The sequence below is a fragment of the Myiozetetes cayanensis genome, unplaced genomic scaffold, assembly GCF_022539395.1.
Source record: "Myiozetetes cayanensis isolate MyiCay16 unplaced genomic scaffold, myiCay2020 scf4, whole genome shotgun sequence".
Taxonomy (NCBI): Eukaryota; Metazoa; Chordata; class Aves; order Passeriformes; family Tyrannidae; genus Myiozetetes; species Myiozetetes cayanensis.
In genome coordinates this window covers 51,537,121-51,555,726 of record NW_026087631.1, presented here as the reverse complement: position 1 = coordinate 51,555,726, position 18,606 = coordinate 51,537,121, and the positions used below count along the sequence as shown (strand labels likewise).

At 37.6% G+C, this 18,606-nt stretch overlaps 1 protein-coding gene across 1 annotated transcript in view; it reads left to right on the top strand.

The window, feature by feature from the left end:
• The window catches only part of SV2C (synaptic vesicle glycoprotein 2C), a 109,226-nt gene that overhangs the window by 16,484 nt on the left and 74,136 nt on the right, over nucleotides 1-18,606 (top strand). The window contains exon 2 of the mRNA XM_050328758.1: nucleotides 10,827-11,530. Within this exon, the coding sequence (XP_050184715.1) occupies nucleotides 10,951-11,530 (580 nt within the window). The 5' untranslated portion in view covers nucleotides 10,827-10,950. The remainder of the gene's footprint in view (nucleotides 1-10,826; nucleotides 11,531-18,606) is intronic.

The window sequence follows — 18,606 nt, the reverse complement described above, 5'->3', positions numbered from 1 at the left end:
CCAAATATTTTAGAATATACTCTGTTCTTTAAGAAGAATAGAGAAAATGTAGTTTTAAAACCAAATCACTTTGCAAGAAGAAATTTAGCAATCTTGGCTGTACCTGTACAAAAATGAAAACAATGTAGGACTGCAGGCTACTTCTAAAGTAATCTGTACATTAACCTCCTCTTTCCTTCATATGAGATGCCAAGATATTTGGAGAGAGATCATAAACTTTTAATTATTTCAGAATGAAAAATAAAGTAAAACTATATAAAGGTTTTAAGTGCAATCTCTCTTTAAACTTGTAGGATTTTTTTTTTCCTATTTATAAATTTATTTTGAAAACACTGAAAATATGTTTTGCCTAGGTACCTGTTATCTGCCAGGCTGTTTTTCTTACAGCGCTCTATGGATGTTCTTTCTGTCATTTTTGATTATAGCTGAGTTCCCATATTGATGAATTTCCATGTCATGGAGTCTGATAGTCATTGTTATTTCTCATGTGCAAGTATACTTCTTATCAATTTAGTTATGGCCTTATTCTATGTAATGATCTGTACCTGACACAACTTTTACTTCTGTAGTTATGCAGCTTTCTGGAGCCCCTGGTGGTCTAGTGGTAAGGGTGCGGCGCTGTCACCCCCGAGGCCCGGGTTCGATTCCCGGTCAGGGACACTCCCGGGCCAGATGGAGCTCGTTAGCCCTTAAAAAGGCAACCCATCTACGTCCTAAGGACCTTGCTGCCACCGTCCAAGCTCGCTTGGCCCCGGCAGATGAATCTTAGGATTAAAGGGTGGGCTCAGTTCCGCGCACACTGTGTCTCACCTCAAAAATCCAATGCGCAGGCTGGAAGGTGTATAAGACCTTCCCCGGATCTTCGCTCGCGAAGACTGGCCATTATTATGCAGCTTTCTATTTTTAGTTTAGATTTTTCTGAGTTGTTTTACTCTCAGATGTAGTAAGTTTATGAAAAAACACATTTCAAAGAGCAATATGTTGAAATTACCAAATACTAATTTAAAGACATATTTTGATTCCTGCCTATGTCAAGGTGGGCAAGTAACCTAACCCTAAAAGCCACCTCTCCACTACAGTTTGCTGATGTGTCCCTTTCTCTCCCTCTGGTTTTCCAGTCTGGATTCTAAACCTTTTTAGTTGTTCTGTGAAAGATATATTTGTACACTGACGTATTCAGCACTTCATGCTTAATTTTCATTTATAAAAAAAGAGCTCTTCATTTAATATAGGAAAATGGATTTATTTTTTTAATGTGTTAGAATGATAGAGTAATTTGGGTGGAGAAGGACCTCTGGAGGTCATCTAGTCTCAGACCTGGACTTAAACAGTTCAGAATCTTGTCCAGTTGTGTTTTGAATACCTCCAAGACTGGGAACCCCAGGGCTCATGACCCAGCGGCCGTGGTGGAACATGTTTGGCCTGTTAAACACTTAGACCCTCAGATCCATGACTGCAGACTTAAAGCAGTGACTTAAATCTAAACTGTGTGAATATTCATTCAGTTCGAAGAATGTAATCGCCGTCTTAAGTTTGCATTTTGGTGTAACCAGATTTATGAGAGGTGGCATGAATACACCTCTTTATTAAAATAGTTTTCAGAGAATGTTTTGTTTGTTCATTTCCTTCATTGTTTTCTATCACCTTTGGGATAACAAACAAATCAGTCTATGCCACTCTGGTGGTTTGACCTTGACTGGTCTCGCAGGTCAAGATAAGGACAGGGAGACATTATTCACCAATTACTGTCATGGGCAAAACAGACTTGACTTGGGGATGTTTAATTAATTTATTGTAAATAGTATCAGAGTATGTTAATGAGAAATAAAAATAAATAGTAAAACACCTTCCTTTTAACCCTCCCTTCTTCACAGATGCAACTTCATTCACAGTTTTAGCTACTTGTTTCCCCCCATGCAGGTGGATGGGGACTGGGGGTTTTAGTCGGTTCGTCATATGTTGTCTCTGCTGCTCCTTCCTTCTCAACTGGAGGGCTCCTCACACTCTTCCCCTGCTCTAGTGCGGGTTCTCTCCTGTGGGAGGAAGGCTAGTGGTATCCTGGGGTGCATTGGGAAGAACAGTGCCAACAGGTCAAGAGCAATGATCTTGCCATTCTGCTCAGCCCTAGTGAAGCCTCATCTAGAGTGCTGTGTCCAGTTCTAGGCTCCTCAGGAAAAGAGAGACATGGAGCTCCTGGAGCGAATCCAGCAGAGGGCTACAAAGGTGATTAGGGACTGGAACAGCTCACTTATGAGATTCTCCAAGTGGGGCCCCATTTACTGATGGAATTGGGCCTCTTTAACCTGGAGAAGAGACGAATGAGAGGGAACTTACAAATATATATCAGTATCTGAAGGAGTAGTGCCAAGAGGATGAAGCCAGGCTCCTCTCAGTGGTGCTGAGCAATAAGACAAGAAGCAAGGGTCATAAACCGATGCACAGAAAGTTCCACCTCAGTATGACGAAGAACTTCTTTACTATGTGGGTGACCAAGCACTGGAACAGATCTCCCAGAGAGGTTGTAGAGTCTCCCTCACTGGAGATATTCAAAAACCACCTGGATGCAATCCTATGCCACGTTCTCTAGGATGAACCAACTTGAGTAGCGAGATTTGACCAGAGACCACACTGTGGTCCCTTCCAACCTTAACCATTACATGATTCTGTGATTTCATTACATATATGCATACCTAAAATAATAATTGTATATGTATCTTAAGAGAGTAATACTTAGCTTTACCTATATATTTTTTTTTATTAAGCTAGAATCACTGGTATATTTCATGTTTTCCACTCAGGCTCATTTAATTTTAATATTCACTTGGAATTATTCCACTTTTCCCCTTGCTTTTTAGGTCAAATTGATGTATGCTCAGTTTCTTCTCAGATTCCCATGACTGAATCCAGAAAAGTCCCTCACCAGAAAAGCTGCTAAGTCATTCTTGCTCTTAGTATTTATCTATTTTCACAACGTATCTTGATAACGATTTTTCCTGAAGTTCAGTAAGGAAATGGGCTTTCACTCACAGAAATCACTGGATATAGTTTATCACTGTTTACTCAAAAGAGGCAATCTTTTACTGAAGGAGAAGCAGGTCCACATGAGTGCTTGGGGTTCTTAAATCTAGTATCAGCAAAGTTTGTGAGACAAAACAATGAAACTGAAGTAGCAGGTTCAGCAGCTGCCACCCTGAAAATGTAGGAAACCAAAACATTTAGGAAATATGAACTATGGAATTCCAAAAAAGGGACTTATTTTTTTCCAACTTTTCATATCCTGTTACAAACAATAAAAAGTAACAGATGTTAAAGAAAAAATAGTATATGCTTTGAGTGAATAGCAAAGTGCCTGGAAGGCAGCATGGATTAAAAAAACAGGATCTTGATATACCTTTTAACACTGTGCCAAGAAACCACTGCTCTCTTACCAAGGTTTATTGACTGCAACAGCTGATCCCCCATGGGGAGGCCACTATAAAGCAGCATCAGAGAAAGGTGGAATTCACAGAGCTGAGAAAAGTCTTGGGATTCTCATTCTGCAGGTGCAGGGATGATGTCACCCAGCAGAAAGTTGGCAGAAAGAGAATGTAATTCTTCTCAGAAAGTTTTTCCCAGTGGGATCTGAGACTATTTCCACCTAAAATGTATAGAACACTTGCCCTTTTTATTCCAGGAAGAAAAGAAAGATGTTTAATTCCAGCTCATAATACAGCTTACTCTACAAGATGCCCTTCAACCTTACCAAGTTTTCCAAAGCTCCAGCGCTATTCTGTGGCATCTGTCATGTATTTGTCTATTATTTGTACAGCCTAGTATTTGTACAGTTGCTGTTTTGTAGTACCTTCACAGCTTTATGCAGAGCAGTTTCAGAAACGGCTGCTTCAGTGGTGGAGGCTTGTCCTATTGCATATGCAGATTTTATTCCCTGCAGACTTTCTACGATATATTGTTTTCTAATTTTTCTTACAGGGTAGGACTCCTTGGCCATTCTTCTTAGAAGTTCACTTCAGTCTTGGGGTTTTTAAAATACGTTTTTTTGTATGTCTATCCCATGGTTTGTATCTGTCTTCTTCATTGGGAGGGAAATTATTTTTATGCCTACTTTTGACCTTGAGCCATTCATGACAGCTGATGGGCCTTTACTTTCAGAGAAGACTCTTATCTGCTTTCTGTACAGCAGCAAACACGACCATGGCAGATACAAGACAAAAATCGTTGGTCGGTGTGGGTTTGGTGGTGAGTTTTTTTGTTCGCCAGTATTGTTCAATGAAAACTTGCTTGTGCAACTGCTTTGTGCTGTTCCCTCATGACATGCAGAATGATTGTTTTCACTTTGATTCTGACAACTGAAAACTACAAAAAATACTGGAAATACATATCCTAATGAAAGTTAATTTTCCAGAGAAGTAGATATGAAAAGAGGGATAGGTCTTGGCTCCAGAGGGAAATACAATTTTCTTTTACTGAGGCAGCCTTAAAAGTGCAGAGATATATTTAAATATGTTTGGTTAAAAATAAAGTTTTAAAAATAATGAAATTTCAACTTTTCTAAGATTTGTGTAGTCACTGTTGCTAATGTGGGTGCAGTATGAAATCTCATTAACTTCTACTGAAGAGACTTAGTTTATGTCATCTAGTCTGGATGAAATTTCTCCTTCCTTGATTCTTGTCAATACTTATTGAACAAGTTGATGCATTTCAGTAACCACCACTCAACACAGATCCTGGAAATGCTCATTTAAGAGGCCCACAGGAAGCATTGTAGAATATTCAAAGTGCAGATTAAAACCACAATACTGGAGGAACATTCCAGTAAGCCTGCCTTGTCTTTAGGGAGAATGAGTTTTTTAGTGATTGCCAAGTAAAAACAACATGTAGAAACTTCAAGAAGGCTAATAGTGATAAGACTCATTGCAAAACTGACAAAAGCAATCAAAATTTTAGTATTTACATACAAAAAGGCAAAATAAGTAACAAGCATTGAATTAAAAAAAAACCACCAAAACCAGCTGAATGATTCTTATTTTCTTGGTATGTGTTCTTCTCTGTTACTAATTTACTCTGTGAAAGACAGCAAGAAATTTCAGAGTGTATCCTGTGTTTTGTTCAGTAGCTGTTCCCTAGAAAAGTAAGCTGCTTTTGATTTAAAAAAAAATTAAAATTGAAGGAAAGGACCACTCTACTGTAGAGTCTTTACAGTTTTGCTGCTATAATTTAATTAGTTGATATGGCTATTTCAGTTTTGTAACATTGTCTGGCCTTAGTGTTAAGGGTGCATCGAGCTGAGTCTAATTCTAAGGAATTAAATGTTATAACAACCCGAGAGTAGATAACGTCTTCCCTTGCTTTCAGTAATAAAGCTATTTTGTAGGTCAAAAGAAAGCATGAAGGAAGCTTAATAAGAGAGGGTGGACCATAGATGAATCTTCAGTCCAGACTGTGACCTTAGGCACAACTGTGGATCAGAGGGATTTAGAAGACTGAGTGAATCTAAATGGCAATAAGCTGAATTAAACGTGTCTATGTCATTGTTAAAAGGATGGTGATCCTCATAAAACTTATTAGCATTGTGGCACCCTTCTTCAGGATATTCTTTCAAAGATATTTAGAACATAGAAGTGATGTAAGGTAGGACTAACATAGTGGAAGTATAAATTGAGAATGTCCCACCTCCTAACTTTGCACCTATAATTTTCTACTCTCCCTCAGAGAATAATTTTTACAATATTATTGAATTTTTATAACAGATCCTTCAGTTAAAATTTCCTGATTTTCACTGGACAGAATTTACAGTTTTGTCCTACATACGCATTTGGTCTGATTTCATTGTAGTATTAGATTTTTGGTTTGTACTGCTTTAAGCAGAGCCTTTGCATATCCTGGTTTCATGCTTATATATCCAGCTGTAAGTGAGGAAGAATTAGGCCTGTAATCATAAACAATGTGGGAAAAGAATTAGTAGAGATATTTGAGGTTGGTGGTACTTAAGGGCTCTAAGAGTCAGAGTTAGTATTTTTTGTTAAAGGCTGATGTCTATGTACATTTTGCTTTCAGGCAAATACACAACTTTTTTTCTGATAAAGGTTATCAAATTTCAAGTAAAAACAAGCTAAAAACAATTCCTCCTGTTTTATTCTAATTAGATAAATCAGTTAGATATTTTAAGAGGAACTGGGCAGGTAGAGAAGAAACGCAGAAAGTTATCTCTGCTGGTTTAATGAGGAAGGAAAGTAATAAATTGGGAAGAGTATGATTGCAGTATACCATGAAATCCTAGTCTCTTCTGAGCTCAGGATCGTTGACGTGTACTATAATAATGAATTCTCATGCTCATCTTGTGTACATGCTTTGTGGTTGCAGTGAGGGTACAGTGACCAGTGCTGGTACAGAACAAGTGATGAGAATGCTGTCCAAATCAGGAGAGAGTTGGGGACTGCCACTGCTGGTGGCACTGCGGTCTTGCAGTAGTTTACCTAGCTCTGACAACTACAGCCTGAGCTAAAAGCATTCCAGCCTGGGTGTGTGACTTTCAATGTGAGAGAAAGAAAATTTGCTTAAAATACAGAAACCTATCTTTTAATCTGCTAACATTACACAAAATGAATCCCATTCACACCAGCTTTGGTGACAAATCTTATGTATTTTAAAAAAAGTGAATACCTCTATAAAAAACCACACTTTGTTGAGGAATCTACTCTTTATTGAGTCATACTGAAGCAAGTACTACTCTGCAAAAATAAAAGAATGCCTCTTCTGGAACAGCTTTGTGCATGAAGAGATGGGGAGGAGGTTTGCAGGTATACCATTAATTCAAGAGTGCGTTGTAACTCTTCCTATATGGCTCAGGTCTGTGGTCACTTGTGGGATTACGCCCTTTATGTTATTTGAACCATACCATGTAAATGTTGTTGGAGAAATATAGTAATATTTGAAAACAATTTTTCTTCATCATGGTATGTAATGTATGGTATGCTTCTATTTTTCTTAATCTCTTTACCTTTTTTTTTTTTTTTTTTTTTTAATGAAAGCATTTGCAAGAAAATAGCATTTTCTGTTTGTCAGTTAGCGTAGTTCAGATGCCTATATTTAACCTGGGTTATAAAATCATTTGACACATCAAGGCAGTGTCATTTTAAGTAGTTATGATCTAACCAAGGATTATACCTTCACATGATGACTAATTTGGAGCAACTGATAAACTCAGAAAACACAAAACACCTGTATCCATGACCATTGATAATAAAAAATGACAGTAGAAAACCAGAAATTAAACTAGAATAAAAATGCCAAGAAAAATGTGCATTTAAAACTTTGTATCAATGTGCAAAATGTGCGTCAACTTTGATTAGAAAAGAATTTTACTATTTTTTTCTTTGAAAAACGATCGCAGATTCAAAAGAAAAGCAGGAAAGATGCTATACTAAGTCCCCAACAGTATGTGAAGTGCTGTAGCTATGTTTGAGTGTGACTTCCAGATCTATTCTGAAAACTTCATTATCTGAAGATATGCATATAGTTAATATCTCTGGTAGTGCTCAGTGAGTCCTCTCACAGTAGTCTTGGTGGGAATGAGTCTTCTGACATGTCATAGATTTATATCTTCGTGGGATCTCACTGATTTAGTTTGTAATGTCCAAACTTTATTTCAGATAGAGCACAATATATACAAAGTGCTACATATACTGGAATTTGCGAATGTAATAGAATTGAAAAGAATAAATATTACAGCAAAAGAACAATTTGGTTTTACGGGTTTTTTTGGTGTATGCATGTTTGAGTGTATGAGCGTTTGAAAAAACATGTCAGTATTTCTTGAAGTAGTATTTCCATTTCAGATGGAATCACTACATTCTTGGGATTTTTTTTAATAAATTAAAAGAATTGAATAGGAATGTGGTGTTTAGTTAAGTGAAAGCCAGTAAACATGTATGATGAGACAGTTGGTACAAACAAGAGTATACATCTAGGCTATCACCTGTGCTTTTGCTTCTTTATGCTACTCAGGTAGCCATTAATCCTCACTCTTTCAGACTTTCCAGTTACTTACTTGTAGTCTATCAGTCCAACATAATTAAAAGGATGGGGAGCTATCATGCATGGGCCGTAAATTATTCCTCTTTGTAGTTATCATCTTAAGGCAGGGATTTCAGTTCATTGAGAAAGCAAAGCTGTTTAAAAGAGCAGTGTTCAAATTGTGTATTCTGCTTGGAAACGTAGGCAAGATAAATTTCTGATTGCTATCCTGACAGAAATTTTCCTTGGTCTATGTGCAGGTTTTTTGTTAGCAGAGTTATGCTGTTAATGAGTTTGAATAGGTGTAGTTGCTTGTTGACATACCTGGTCTATCATAAGCTACAGTGTAAGTTCCGTTATTTTTGCAAATTTGTGTTTTAATACTGAATTGCTGAACTCATGAGGTAGGTGTTCTACAGAAGAGCAAAGTGTGGTTATACCAGCACTGGCATTTAGAATTTTTGTTCATTTGTATTACTAAATTCCTGCTCTCTTCCCTATATATATATATACCCTGAAGTTATAGGAAATCTGACAACTAAAAATCCTTAAAGGAAGACTGAACTCACTGGGAAAACAAAACAAAGAAACAAAAAAACCCTGAATATCAATCAAAGAATTAGAGGAGTTCAGAGTTCATGTTGAATATGTAGTGTGGACACTGTAAAATAATCTAAAATTATCAAAATCTAGGAACACGCTATAATCATTAACCCTCAGAAAAGTGCCTGTAAGAAGTTCTTTAAGTTCTTGAAAGTGTTTGTAGAGGGCTTCAGCAGACCTAGTGATTGTTGTGATGCAGTGTATGTTCATTAACAGCTAGTAGATACTGCAGTTGCATGTAAGTAAGGGTAAGATACCTAGTGCAGTACACAAAGAATAACTTCTAAGGAGCACTTTGCAAACTGAAAAGCTGTAATTAGAGAAACTGCCTTAGCATATAAGTTTCACCAGGATGACCTACTTAGAAGGATCATCATGTACCTAAAGTCAGACTACAGTTTGCAGTCATAAATATTACATCATGTCTTTTTTTTAGGCTGCATTTCTCTTCCAGTAAATGCTTCAGTTCACATTAATAGTTGAATATTGCTATCACATCTGATTTCTCTGAGAAAAATTCAAAATGTATGAAATTAATCTAGAGGAAGAGACTAAAAATAAAGACATTTTCCACTATGGGTGAATTTCTATTGTTAAAAAGCTGGAAAATACCTTTTAGCTTCTAATGTCATGTCTGTGTGATTTTAAGCTTTGTTTTCTTCTATCAGAAGTACGTCATGCCCTTAGTTTTTCTAATGCAGTCTGTAATTCTTATTATTCCTCAAAACAGTATCACTCTTAAAACTGATGTCTAGAATATTCTTCTGGAGACAGTGTCTACAATAGAATGAATAAAGGGCAACTTCTTAAAGCATTACCCTGTTCTTCTCCCATGGAGCTTGAAGTGCAGTTCACAGTGCTTTAGAAAAGGAAATAGGATTTGCTTCAGGAATTTCCAGCAATTTTTACTCCTACATCATGTCTCTGCCTTCTTAGTTGTATTAATGCAGTTTTTCTGAGGTAATGCTGGAAAATAGATCATTAAAATGATCATGATCACCTTTTCTCCAAGATGGAAGGAGGCAGTGTTTTCTTAGGAGCACTGCTACATAAATTTTAGCCTGCTTTCTCTGAGAGGAGAGGTTTCTGCAATCTGTTGCAGTGCCCAGATTTACACACACACTCTCACAGAGACCCTTAGCTTTAGACACATGAGTAATGGTGCAGTTTTGTAATTGATTTTAGCTCTTCTAACTATGGACTGTTGCCAAAGAAGTATCCTGCATTTCTTCCTTCCCTTTGCCTGCACACTGCTGCCATTTCTTTCTCCTGCCCCTAATGATAGTGCAGATGTGTGATGAGCAAATTACCTTGCAGATATGCCTGAAAACTGCGCACAGAAGAAGGGGATGGTTAGCCTTCAGTCTAATAAGCAAACTGCTCTTGACTCATTGTGTCTGCATTTGTGACCTTGGGGCTGCACAAGATAGGAAGATACAACAGGGGAGCAGGGAGGAGAACTGAGACATAATGTCTTGGTGCTTTCATGCAGACAGACTAGCAGGAACTTATACTGGACTTACCCCTTCTGGGGTAAATTACCTGGTGGTAGACAGTTGTTCAAGTCTGTCTCTACTGTTTCTATGGACACAGAGAAAAGGAATGTGTCTGTCCATAATTTAGGTATTGGGAATCTTCAAAGTGTGAAAGTGCCACCATTTTCATCCATACAGCTCCCTGTGCTAAATTTTTTAGGGTGGGACTTCATATTGTTAAGACTCCATGTTGAATGCAATGGTCAGATCCAGTCAGCTTTGAGACACTGATGCAGATGTGAGGAATATTAGCTTCGTACAGGATTTGTGTTAAGCAGCAGGACAGAGGACAAATATTTCATAGTCAGTCATTGAGAGAAAAGTTAGTCTTTGTAGGCCTTTCTTACAAAACAGGGAGTTCACATGCTGAAGATAGAGTCAACATGATGTATGGTGTATGAAATTGATTGGTTTCTTTCAGAATAAAACCTGGTATGCAAGACTAGAGAGTAATAAATTGAATTCTGAAAAAAAAAACTGTAAAGAGAACAACTTTATCTTCAGCATATTTTCCTTGTAACATGGGATATTTGTATGTGTGAAGAAAACACAGGTTTGTATATTGAAAAGCCCTGTACTTTGGTGTCCAGTGTTTAAATGAAGATTCATATGGTACTATATCAATGTGAAGAAACATCTAAAAAGGAGTAAACTTTTTTCTCTTATATTTTGCAGGTTGAATATTACAGCTTCACATGTACTTGAGCTTTTTCTACTAATGTCCAACACACAATAGATACTCCAAAAAGTATTCAGCAGGTGCCTCTGCAACATAACAACAGTTCTTCTTTGATACAAGATGGAGGACACATACAAAGATAGGACTTCACTAGTGAAAGGGGCCAAAGATATTGCCAAAGAGGTGAAGAGGCAAGCAGTGAAAAAAGTGAATAAAGCTGTTGACAAAGCCCAGGATGGTTACACACAGAGGTCCTACAATCGATTCCAGGATGAGGAAGATGACGATGATTACTACGTTCAAGGAGGAAATTATGGGGTAGAAGCTAATGATGATGAAGGATCAAGTGAAGCAACTGAAGGACATGATGAAGATGACGAAATTTATGAAGGGGAGTATCAGGGAATCCCCAGCATGGGGCAGGGAAAGGACAACGTGGTGGCCTTAGGTCAACCTATGCGTGATGAATATAAGGATCGCCATGAACTGGAAACAGAGAGAAAAGCTGATGAAGAAGAGCTAGCACAGCAATATGAATTAATAATACAAGAATGTGGCCATGGTCGCTTCCAGTGGGCCCTCTTCTTTGTGTTGGGAATGGCCCTAATGGCTGATGGGGTTGAAGTTTTTGTAGTTGGATTTGTGTTGCCCAGTGCTGAAACAGATATGTGTATACCCAATTCTGGATCAGGGTGGCTTGGTAAGTAAAGTCTTTGCTCTGTCTTTTTGCTATTACAGGAACTGGTTACAGTAAACCTAAATATGTATTTGTCAACACCAATGCTTATATCAAAACATCTTTGTATTGAATATAAATAAGAAATCCACAAAGTGCAGTAACATTAATTAACATTAATTATGGATTCAAGATTATAATTTTATTTTTTAGACTTTTTTTCATTCAGTCAGTAGATCACTAAAGAGGAAGACTGCACAGTAAAACGTAAGAGGAGAAGGACAGAATTTTTTCTCATTTACAAGAGTAGGCATCCAGATGAACTAATTTTAAAAAAAAGAAATAAAAAAATCCCAAAACACAAAACCAGCCCAAGGTGGAGTATTGGAGTTCTGCTGGATTTATACAAGTGTAATGAAGAGCAGATGATACAACTGTCTAGCAATATTGTCGTACTGTATGGGAACTTTCCCCTTGTGAGGTGGAATGCAATCTGGAAAACATAGGAATTCCCTAGAAAATGCTGTATAGTATAGCCTTTCCCTCTTTTTGTCTTTAATCCTTTTATATCAATGAGTGTTCTCTAGCCATCCAAATTTTACATTGGCTCAGGGGGACAAATGACCGAAAATGAGCCTGGGGTATGCTTTTTGTGTTCATTCTCTTGATGGGGATGGGCTATGTCTCATCCTCTTGCCTATTCCCTCCTGTGGGGTGGCAAACAGGCAGGCTGAGCCAGCCTTGTGTGACTTGCTGAGAGCAGCACTGCTGCAAGCAGGTCTGTGCTTGCCCTTCCTGGGCATGACTGGGCACAACAGGTAAAACAAGGCTCTCATGGGGCAGGGCAGTGGAGAACAGGTGTAGAGATGGTTTCCAAGGAAGAGGGAAGGGCATGCTATTTTTAATATGATTTTTTTATTCATTCCTTGGCAGTTAAAGACAACTCATCAATTTTTATAATTTTTGCAACTTTTATGTTGCTGGAACAAAAATTATTGATATCAATTTCATTTTTTGATTACTGATAAAGCTGTTTGTTTTACCGTTTTCTCAACACCCTCTCAATAAATGGGATGATCAGATATATGGGATTGTCTTTATTCTCCAGGATGCTAACAGTGTAATGGTAGCCAATTAATTTGAATCACATTGTATTTTTTAAAATAGTGTTTCACTTAATCAGCTGCTGTAAGCATAATGGAGGTGTCTGGAATTAGGAGTGGGGAGTACTGTCACCACAGTAGCAGGGGCCATGGGAAGTCACATCCACCTGTTGCATTCTGCCCCACATCAAGAAGACTATTGAGAATATCCCTGTCACTAGACCCTTCATGATGCTGACTTGAGATATACTGGAATGACTCTGTCAGTGTTTAACTAAAATTCAATACAAAAGCTGTTAAATATCTCATAGTTATAAATATGTGTGTGTATGTGTATAAATGATGATTGTTTACAAAATATTACAGCTATGGAAAGCTTAGCTGTGCAAGCAGTGTATTTTCATGCCTGAAGTAAAGAAACTGTAGTGTATCTTACTTTTGTAGTAATATAATGATAGCCTCTGTGTTGAGGTATTAACAAACAAATAATTCTGTGCTAAAAGATTAACATACAAAAGCAGAAAAGAACAGAGATAAGCAATTTCTCTCCCAGTGTGTGTTGATGTGGTCATTATATCAATAATGTCACAAAAAAATATATTACTTGTCCATTGTTAATAGAAATATATCATTAACTGCAGTTCATCAGTACACTGGCATACATATTGCTTATAAACAGAGTAGATACACTGCTTGCAGACAGCATAACCTTAATTCCAGTGATAAAAAATAGTCATCGTGTCAGTGAATGCTTAGTGAAAGCATTTTTATATTGTCATAACTAGGCCCTCACAGCTGTGCATTTAAATTATTTTGCCGTTGTAATTTCACATCATAATTACATCCTAACTGGGGTCTTCCCGATATACATGAAGACCAGACATAATTTTTTTTCTTGATTATAATTCCATGATCCAGAGGGCTTAAAGTTGTTAGAATACTGAAGTCATAGGACCAGTGCTAGGATTCATTAGGTAGAATTGGTACACATACAAAATATTTATTTTTCAGGCAAATTTCTAATCTGTTAAGATACATACTAAGAAAATGTTAATCTGTCTTTATAAAAGCACTGATTGACTCCACTGTAAAAAATTATTTCTCCTATATCATGCCATGATAGTTTACTAGAGCTAATTAAAACCATGGGACAATATTCATTGAGCCTCCTTTTTTTTTTTTTTTTTTTAATTTGCTTGCACCGGGACAATTTCCCAGATTTCTTTCCTATTAACCCTTGTACAAGCTTGAGGCCTCTGTTGATCACTAGCAGCATTTTAGAGCCTATAAAGTCATATTATAATTGTGCTGATCAGAGTAATTCTGGTTGGCTTTTGAGTTAAATAGTAAAATAATAGGGTTTCCATCTCCAAGAAGCTGCTTCATTAAAAATAGGGAAGCTGACTTGCTTAAATTCTCCAAGATTATAGTCACGTGTCACTAAGCATGAGAGAAAGGTGCAGTTCAACCTGACTGTACTTGCCAGCTTGTGAGTGGATTCACATGCAACTCAGAAGTGGACTGATATTAGGTTAATTCTCTGGGCTCTGATTTGGGTATACTTTTCTACATAATTTTTTCTCTATGTTTTTGCTTAGAGAAGTTTTATTGTGTTTTTTTTTTTTTTTCTGTAAAATTCAAATTATGATCTCTACTTTCTTCAGCATCTCTGTATCTGAAATACTGAAATATTGTTTTCTCTAAGCTAGGTAAAGCTAGTTCTTCCCAGTATATCTGTTCTGGATACCATGCAACTTCTGACCATCCTCTCACTGGTTCTCTCCTGTGGGACCTGTGAGTGCTCACCCTCATACCTACGATCTTTGACAACTGCATTGCTGTCACCATTGCTAGCGGTATATACAGGCTGACTCCTGCTTGACTGACCCATGATGACACTTTCCATGGCACCAGTTGGCACATTTTTCTGACAGATACCTCCATCCCTTTTTCATACTTTGTCAGAATCCTAGAATCATGTAACAGTTTGAGGTGGAAGGAACCTTTTACAGGTCATCTAGTCCAACCTCCCTGCAATAAGCAGGGACATCTTCAACTACATCAAGTTGCTCAGAGGCCCATCCACGTCAGTACTGAGAAATATCAAGGTCTCAGGCTTAAGATATTATTTTTAAACTTTTTTTTTCTTTTTTGCATTCATACTAACAAAACCTAACAACTGATTAGCCACTCATATTTGCTGATTGCCATCCTTTCCAGAGGCCATTTGTTCCTCAATGATTTCTGATAATCTCCCTGGTCTATTTTGAATCCCTAGATGATCCTCTGAATGAAGTTTAGCCTAAATGATCTCTTGAGGGTGAATAGTCTTTTATTTTGTTCTATTTTACTTACCATTGTGTGCAGCAATGTGTTTGCCAAGACTTTGATACAGTTTCATAGACAGTCCAGCAACAAACACAGAAATAATCTTTATATGTTAAAAATATTCTTAGCTGATGATTCAGTCATACAGACACTTCCTTTCATCTAAAAAAACTCAAGTATTGTGGTAAATAACTGGACTGTTAATGCAGGTATTGTGAATATAAATAATAAGAAACAGCTTACTTTGGAAGTCAAATTATTTTCTGAAAACCCACAGTTAGTGTCAAATAATGTCTTGATGTAGGGTTTTTTCCTGATGTTATCTGGATGTAATAATTACATTTTGTGTAATATTTGTAGAAAGAAGAGTATCAAGAGGCATAACTAGGTCTTTTGGCACAAAGTAGTTTTCAGTCTGGGACAACAGCCTCCAATTCTGCAATTCTGCATTGGGTAGCTGATGCAACATGCTTATAAGCTCTGCTAAGAATACCAGATGGTCACTGATTTTTCCCCTCCTTAGTTTTAAAAAAGTACTGGCTTTCCAGATCCTTGCTACTTAATTTGATTCTGGTTTTGCACTGATCGCTTTCAACAACTTTATATTCAACCAATACCTTCTTAGAAACTTATCAATGAAAAATGCACTTAACTGCTGGGCAGCAAACAGCTCTACAGAAGAGGATCTAGGATTTTTAGTAGGAAGCAAGTTAACATGGGACAGCAGTGCCTGGAAGCTTCGTTATCATGGATGGCCAGTAGGAAGAGAGGAGTGATTATTTTCCATTCTTAACACAGTGAGCCCAGATGCTGGATTTTTTGTCCTGTTGTGGAGCCACCTGAAAATAAGAGATTGAAAAATTTGGGAAAATTCAGTAAAGGCCCAATAAGGTGATAAGAGGATTGGAATACATGGCATATGAGAAGAAGCAAAAGGACTGGGTCTTGTTTAGCTTGGAGGAAAGATGTCTAGGTGGGGAATCTATACTATTCATGAAATAATTGAGGGAAGCTGCAGAGAAGGTGTGCAAGCGGTCAGAATTTACAACCAGGGATCTGTTATAATGAAGGAAGTTCACATTGTGGTGGTCAACCACTGGGAGGTATTGCACAGAGAAGATGTGGAATATTCTGGAGATTTTCTAAAGAATGCCTGAAGCAATGTAATCTTGCTCTAAAGGTAACCCTGCTTTTAGAAGAGGTCAGACTAGAGTTCTCCAAATGTCCACCCAAGCCAAGCTTTTCTGATTTCATAAACTAAAAATAGCTGTCTGCAAATGTATAACACTTCCACCAACCTATAAATAAAACAGATGCTGCAGCTGTTATGCCTGAGTAAACCTGTAAAGGAAAAGAGTATTCTGAACTCATGGGTACACAGGCTTGCTGTTTCAAACACAGATTAGAGTCTAAATTCATTTAGGCAAGATCATATAGCTGGTCTCTTTAGTGTCTTCATAAATGACTTGAACGCAGGACTGGGAGGAATACTAAGCAAGTTTGCAGACAATACAAAACTGGGAGGAGCTGTTGACTCCCTCAGAAGCAGGTAGGCCCTGCAGAGAGGGGGCCTGGAAGTCTGGACTGGACAATCAGCAACTTTATGAAGTTCAAAAAGGGAAAGTGATGGATTCTGCACCTGGGCCAGAGCAACCTTCAATGTTAATAAAACTGGGGAATGAGAGGCTGGTAGGCAGTGCTGCAGAAAGGGACCTGTGGGTCCTGGTTAATGGCAATGTTATGAGTCAACAGTGACCAAAACTGCACACAATATTCAAGGTGAGGCCACCCCAGTGCAGAGCAGAGCGGGACAATCCGTTCCTTCAACCCTTTACCTGATACCCTCCAGGGCATGGCTGGCCCTCCTGGCTGCCAGGGTACTGCTGAGTCAGATTCAACTCCCATATGCCTTTCCAAGGGGCTGTTCTCCAGCCTCTCATACCTTTTATTTGCAAAGAAAATTTAAGTTAAATGGTTATGTGCTTGTAGTTATCTTCAAATCTCTTAGAGATCAATTGTGTCTAAAATAGTTAAAAATCGTTGGGCTGCTATTTTGCTCATTATGGGTTATTTTATGTCTCTGCCTATCCCTTCACAGATCAAGAATTTTACCATTTATGTCACACTAATCTTTAGTCTTACAAAAGTGCCAAAAAGAAGGAAATGCCTCCCAAAGGAAAAGCCTAAGGGCTACGTTGATTTCACACATTTAATTTGGCTGTCACTTTCACTTTTTCCTCTCTGTATCAACTGCCTTAGGATCTCTGACTGACAATACATCACTTCTTAAATCAATATATCAAATGGAGTTTTTTAACCAAACTGAACATTAAAAATATGATGGTGCACTTTTTCCCAAGTCGCTGGTTAGTTCTGCGGCACAGTTTACTTATAATCTGCAAGCTTTTGTGTTTCTTGTGCACTTATATCTCTGAATGCTGTATCTTGCATAGAATACTGAGCCATGAAATGAGACAATGTATTAGTTGCTTGTCAAGAAGGAAATATTTACACAGAAAAAGTGTCAATGAACTACAATAAAATATATAATGAACATAATTTAGTGGCTCTTCATCACGGCTCAATAGATTTCTTCCTATTCATGTTCACCATTAATTTAATCAATCAAGGATTTTATTTTTTAACCCGTTTCAAAGTTTGACTAGTCATTTTATCTTACACTGTCAGTATTTTGATCAGTATTTCGATTCCCGATCAGGGCCACTCCCGGGCAGGTGGAGCTCGTTAGCCCTTAAAAAGGCAACCCATCTACGTCCTGAGGACCTCGCTGCCACCGTCCAAGCTTGCTTGGCCCCGGCAGATGAACCTTAGGATTAAAGGGTGGGCTCAGTTCCGCGCACACTGTGTCTCACCTAAAAAATCCAATGCGCAGGCTGGAAGGTGTAAAGACCTTCCCCGGATCTTCGCTCGCAAAGACTGGCCATTATCAGTATTTTGAAGAATTGAAAGAAAATTGTTTGAAATAGCTTCTTATGCCAGACCTTTGGCTTGTTCACGGGAATGTCAGTGCTGAAAATATGGAACACAATTTTTTAATCTACTCTGAATTATATCTGAAAGATATAAGTCTTTCCTTGTGATGGGTACACTGTGCACACCTGTTTCACTTGTTTGAAGTATCAGTTTTGTATTGTTTCAAATGTATGGAATATCATTGCTTTCATAGTTGATGCAGAATCAAAGTCACTAAATTATACAAGTATAAATACTTACATGAAGGAATAATACAGAGTTACTGATAGAATAAATATGTGAATATGACATATGTACATTTTTTAAATTCTTCATGAAAAAACTCATTTAAATAACAGCTATAATGATAGTTAACAGTTTGTCCAGGATACTGTTATTTACTGACATTCATAATGAAGTCTATTTTTTCATTTATTCCTTTCCATTTTTCAGTGATTTGTCAGCCCTATAGAAAATGGGAGGGCTTGATAGGAGGGAACAATATGAATGCAAGTTTTTGTAGTTTGACATGCTAAAAAAGAATCTGACAGCAGTCTGGGAGGAGTTACTCACAGGTTTGTTATGTGAGCAGAACTATGGGTGACTTAGAGGAGTTCTGGTCATTTTTTTTTTTAATTAAAGATTAAATATTTCATTAAATATTACAACCAGACCAACTCTACTTACTACTTATTC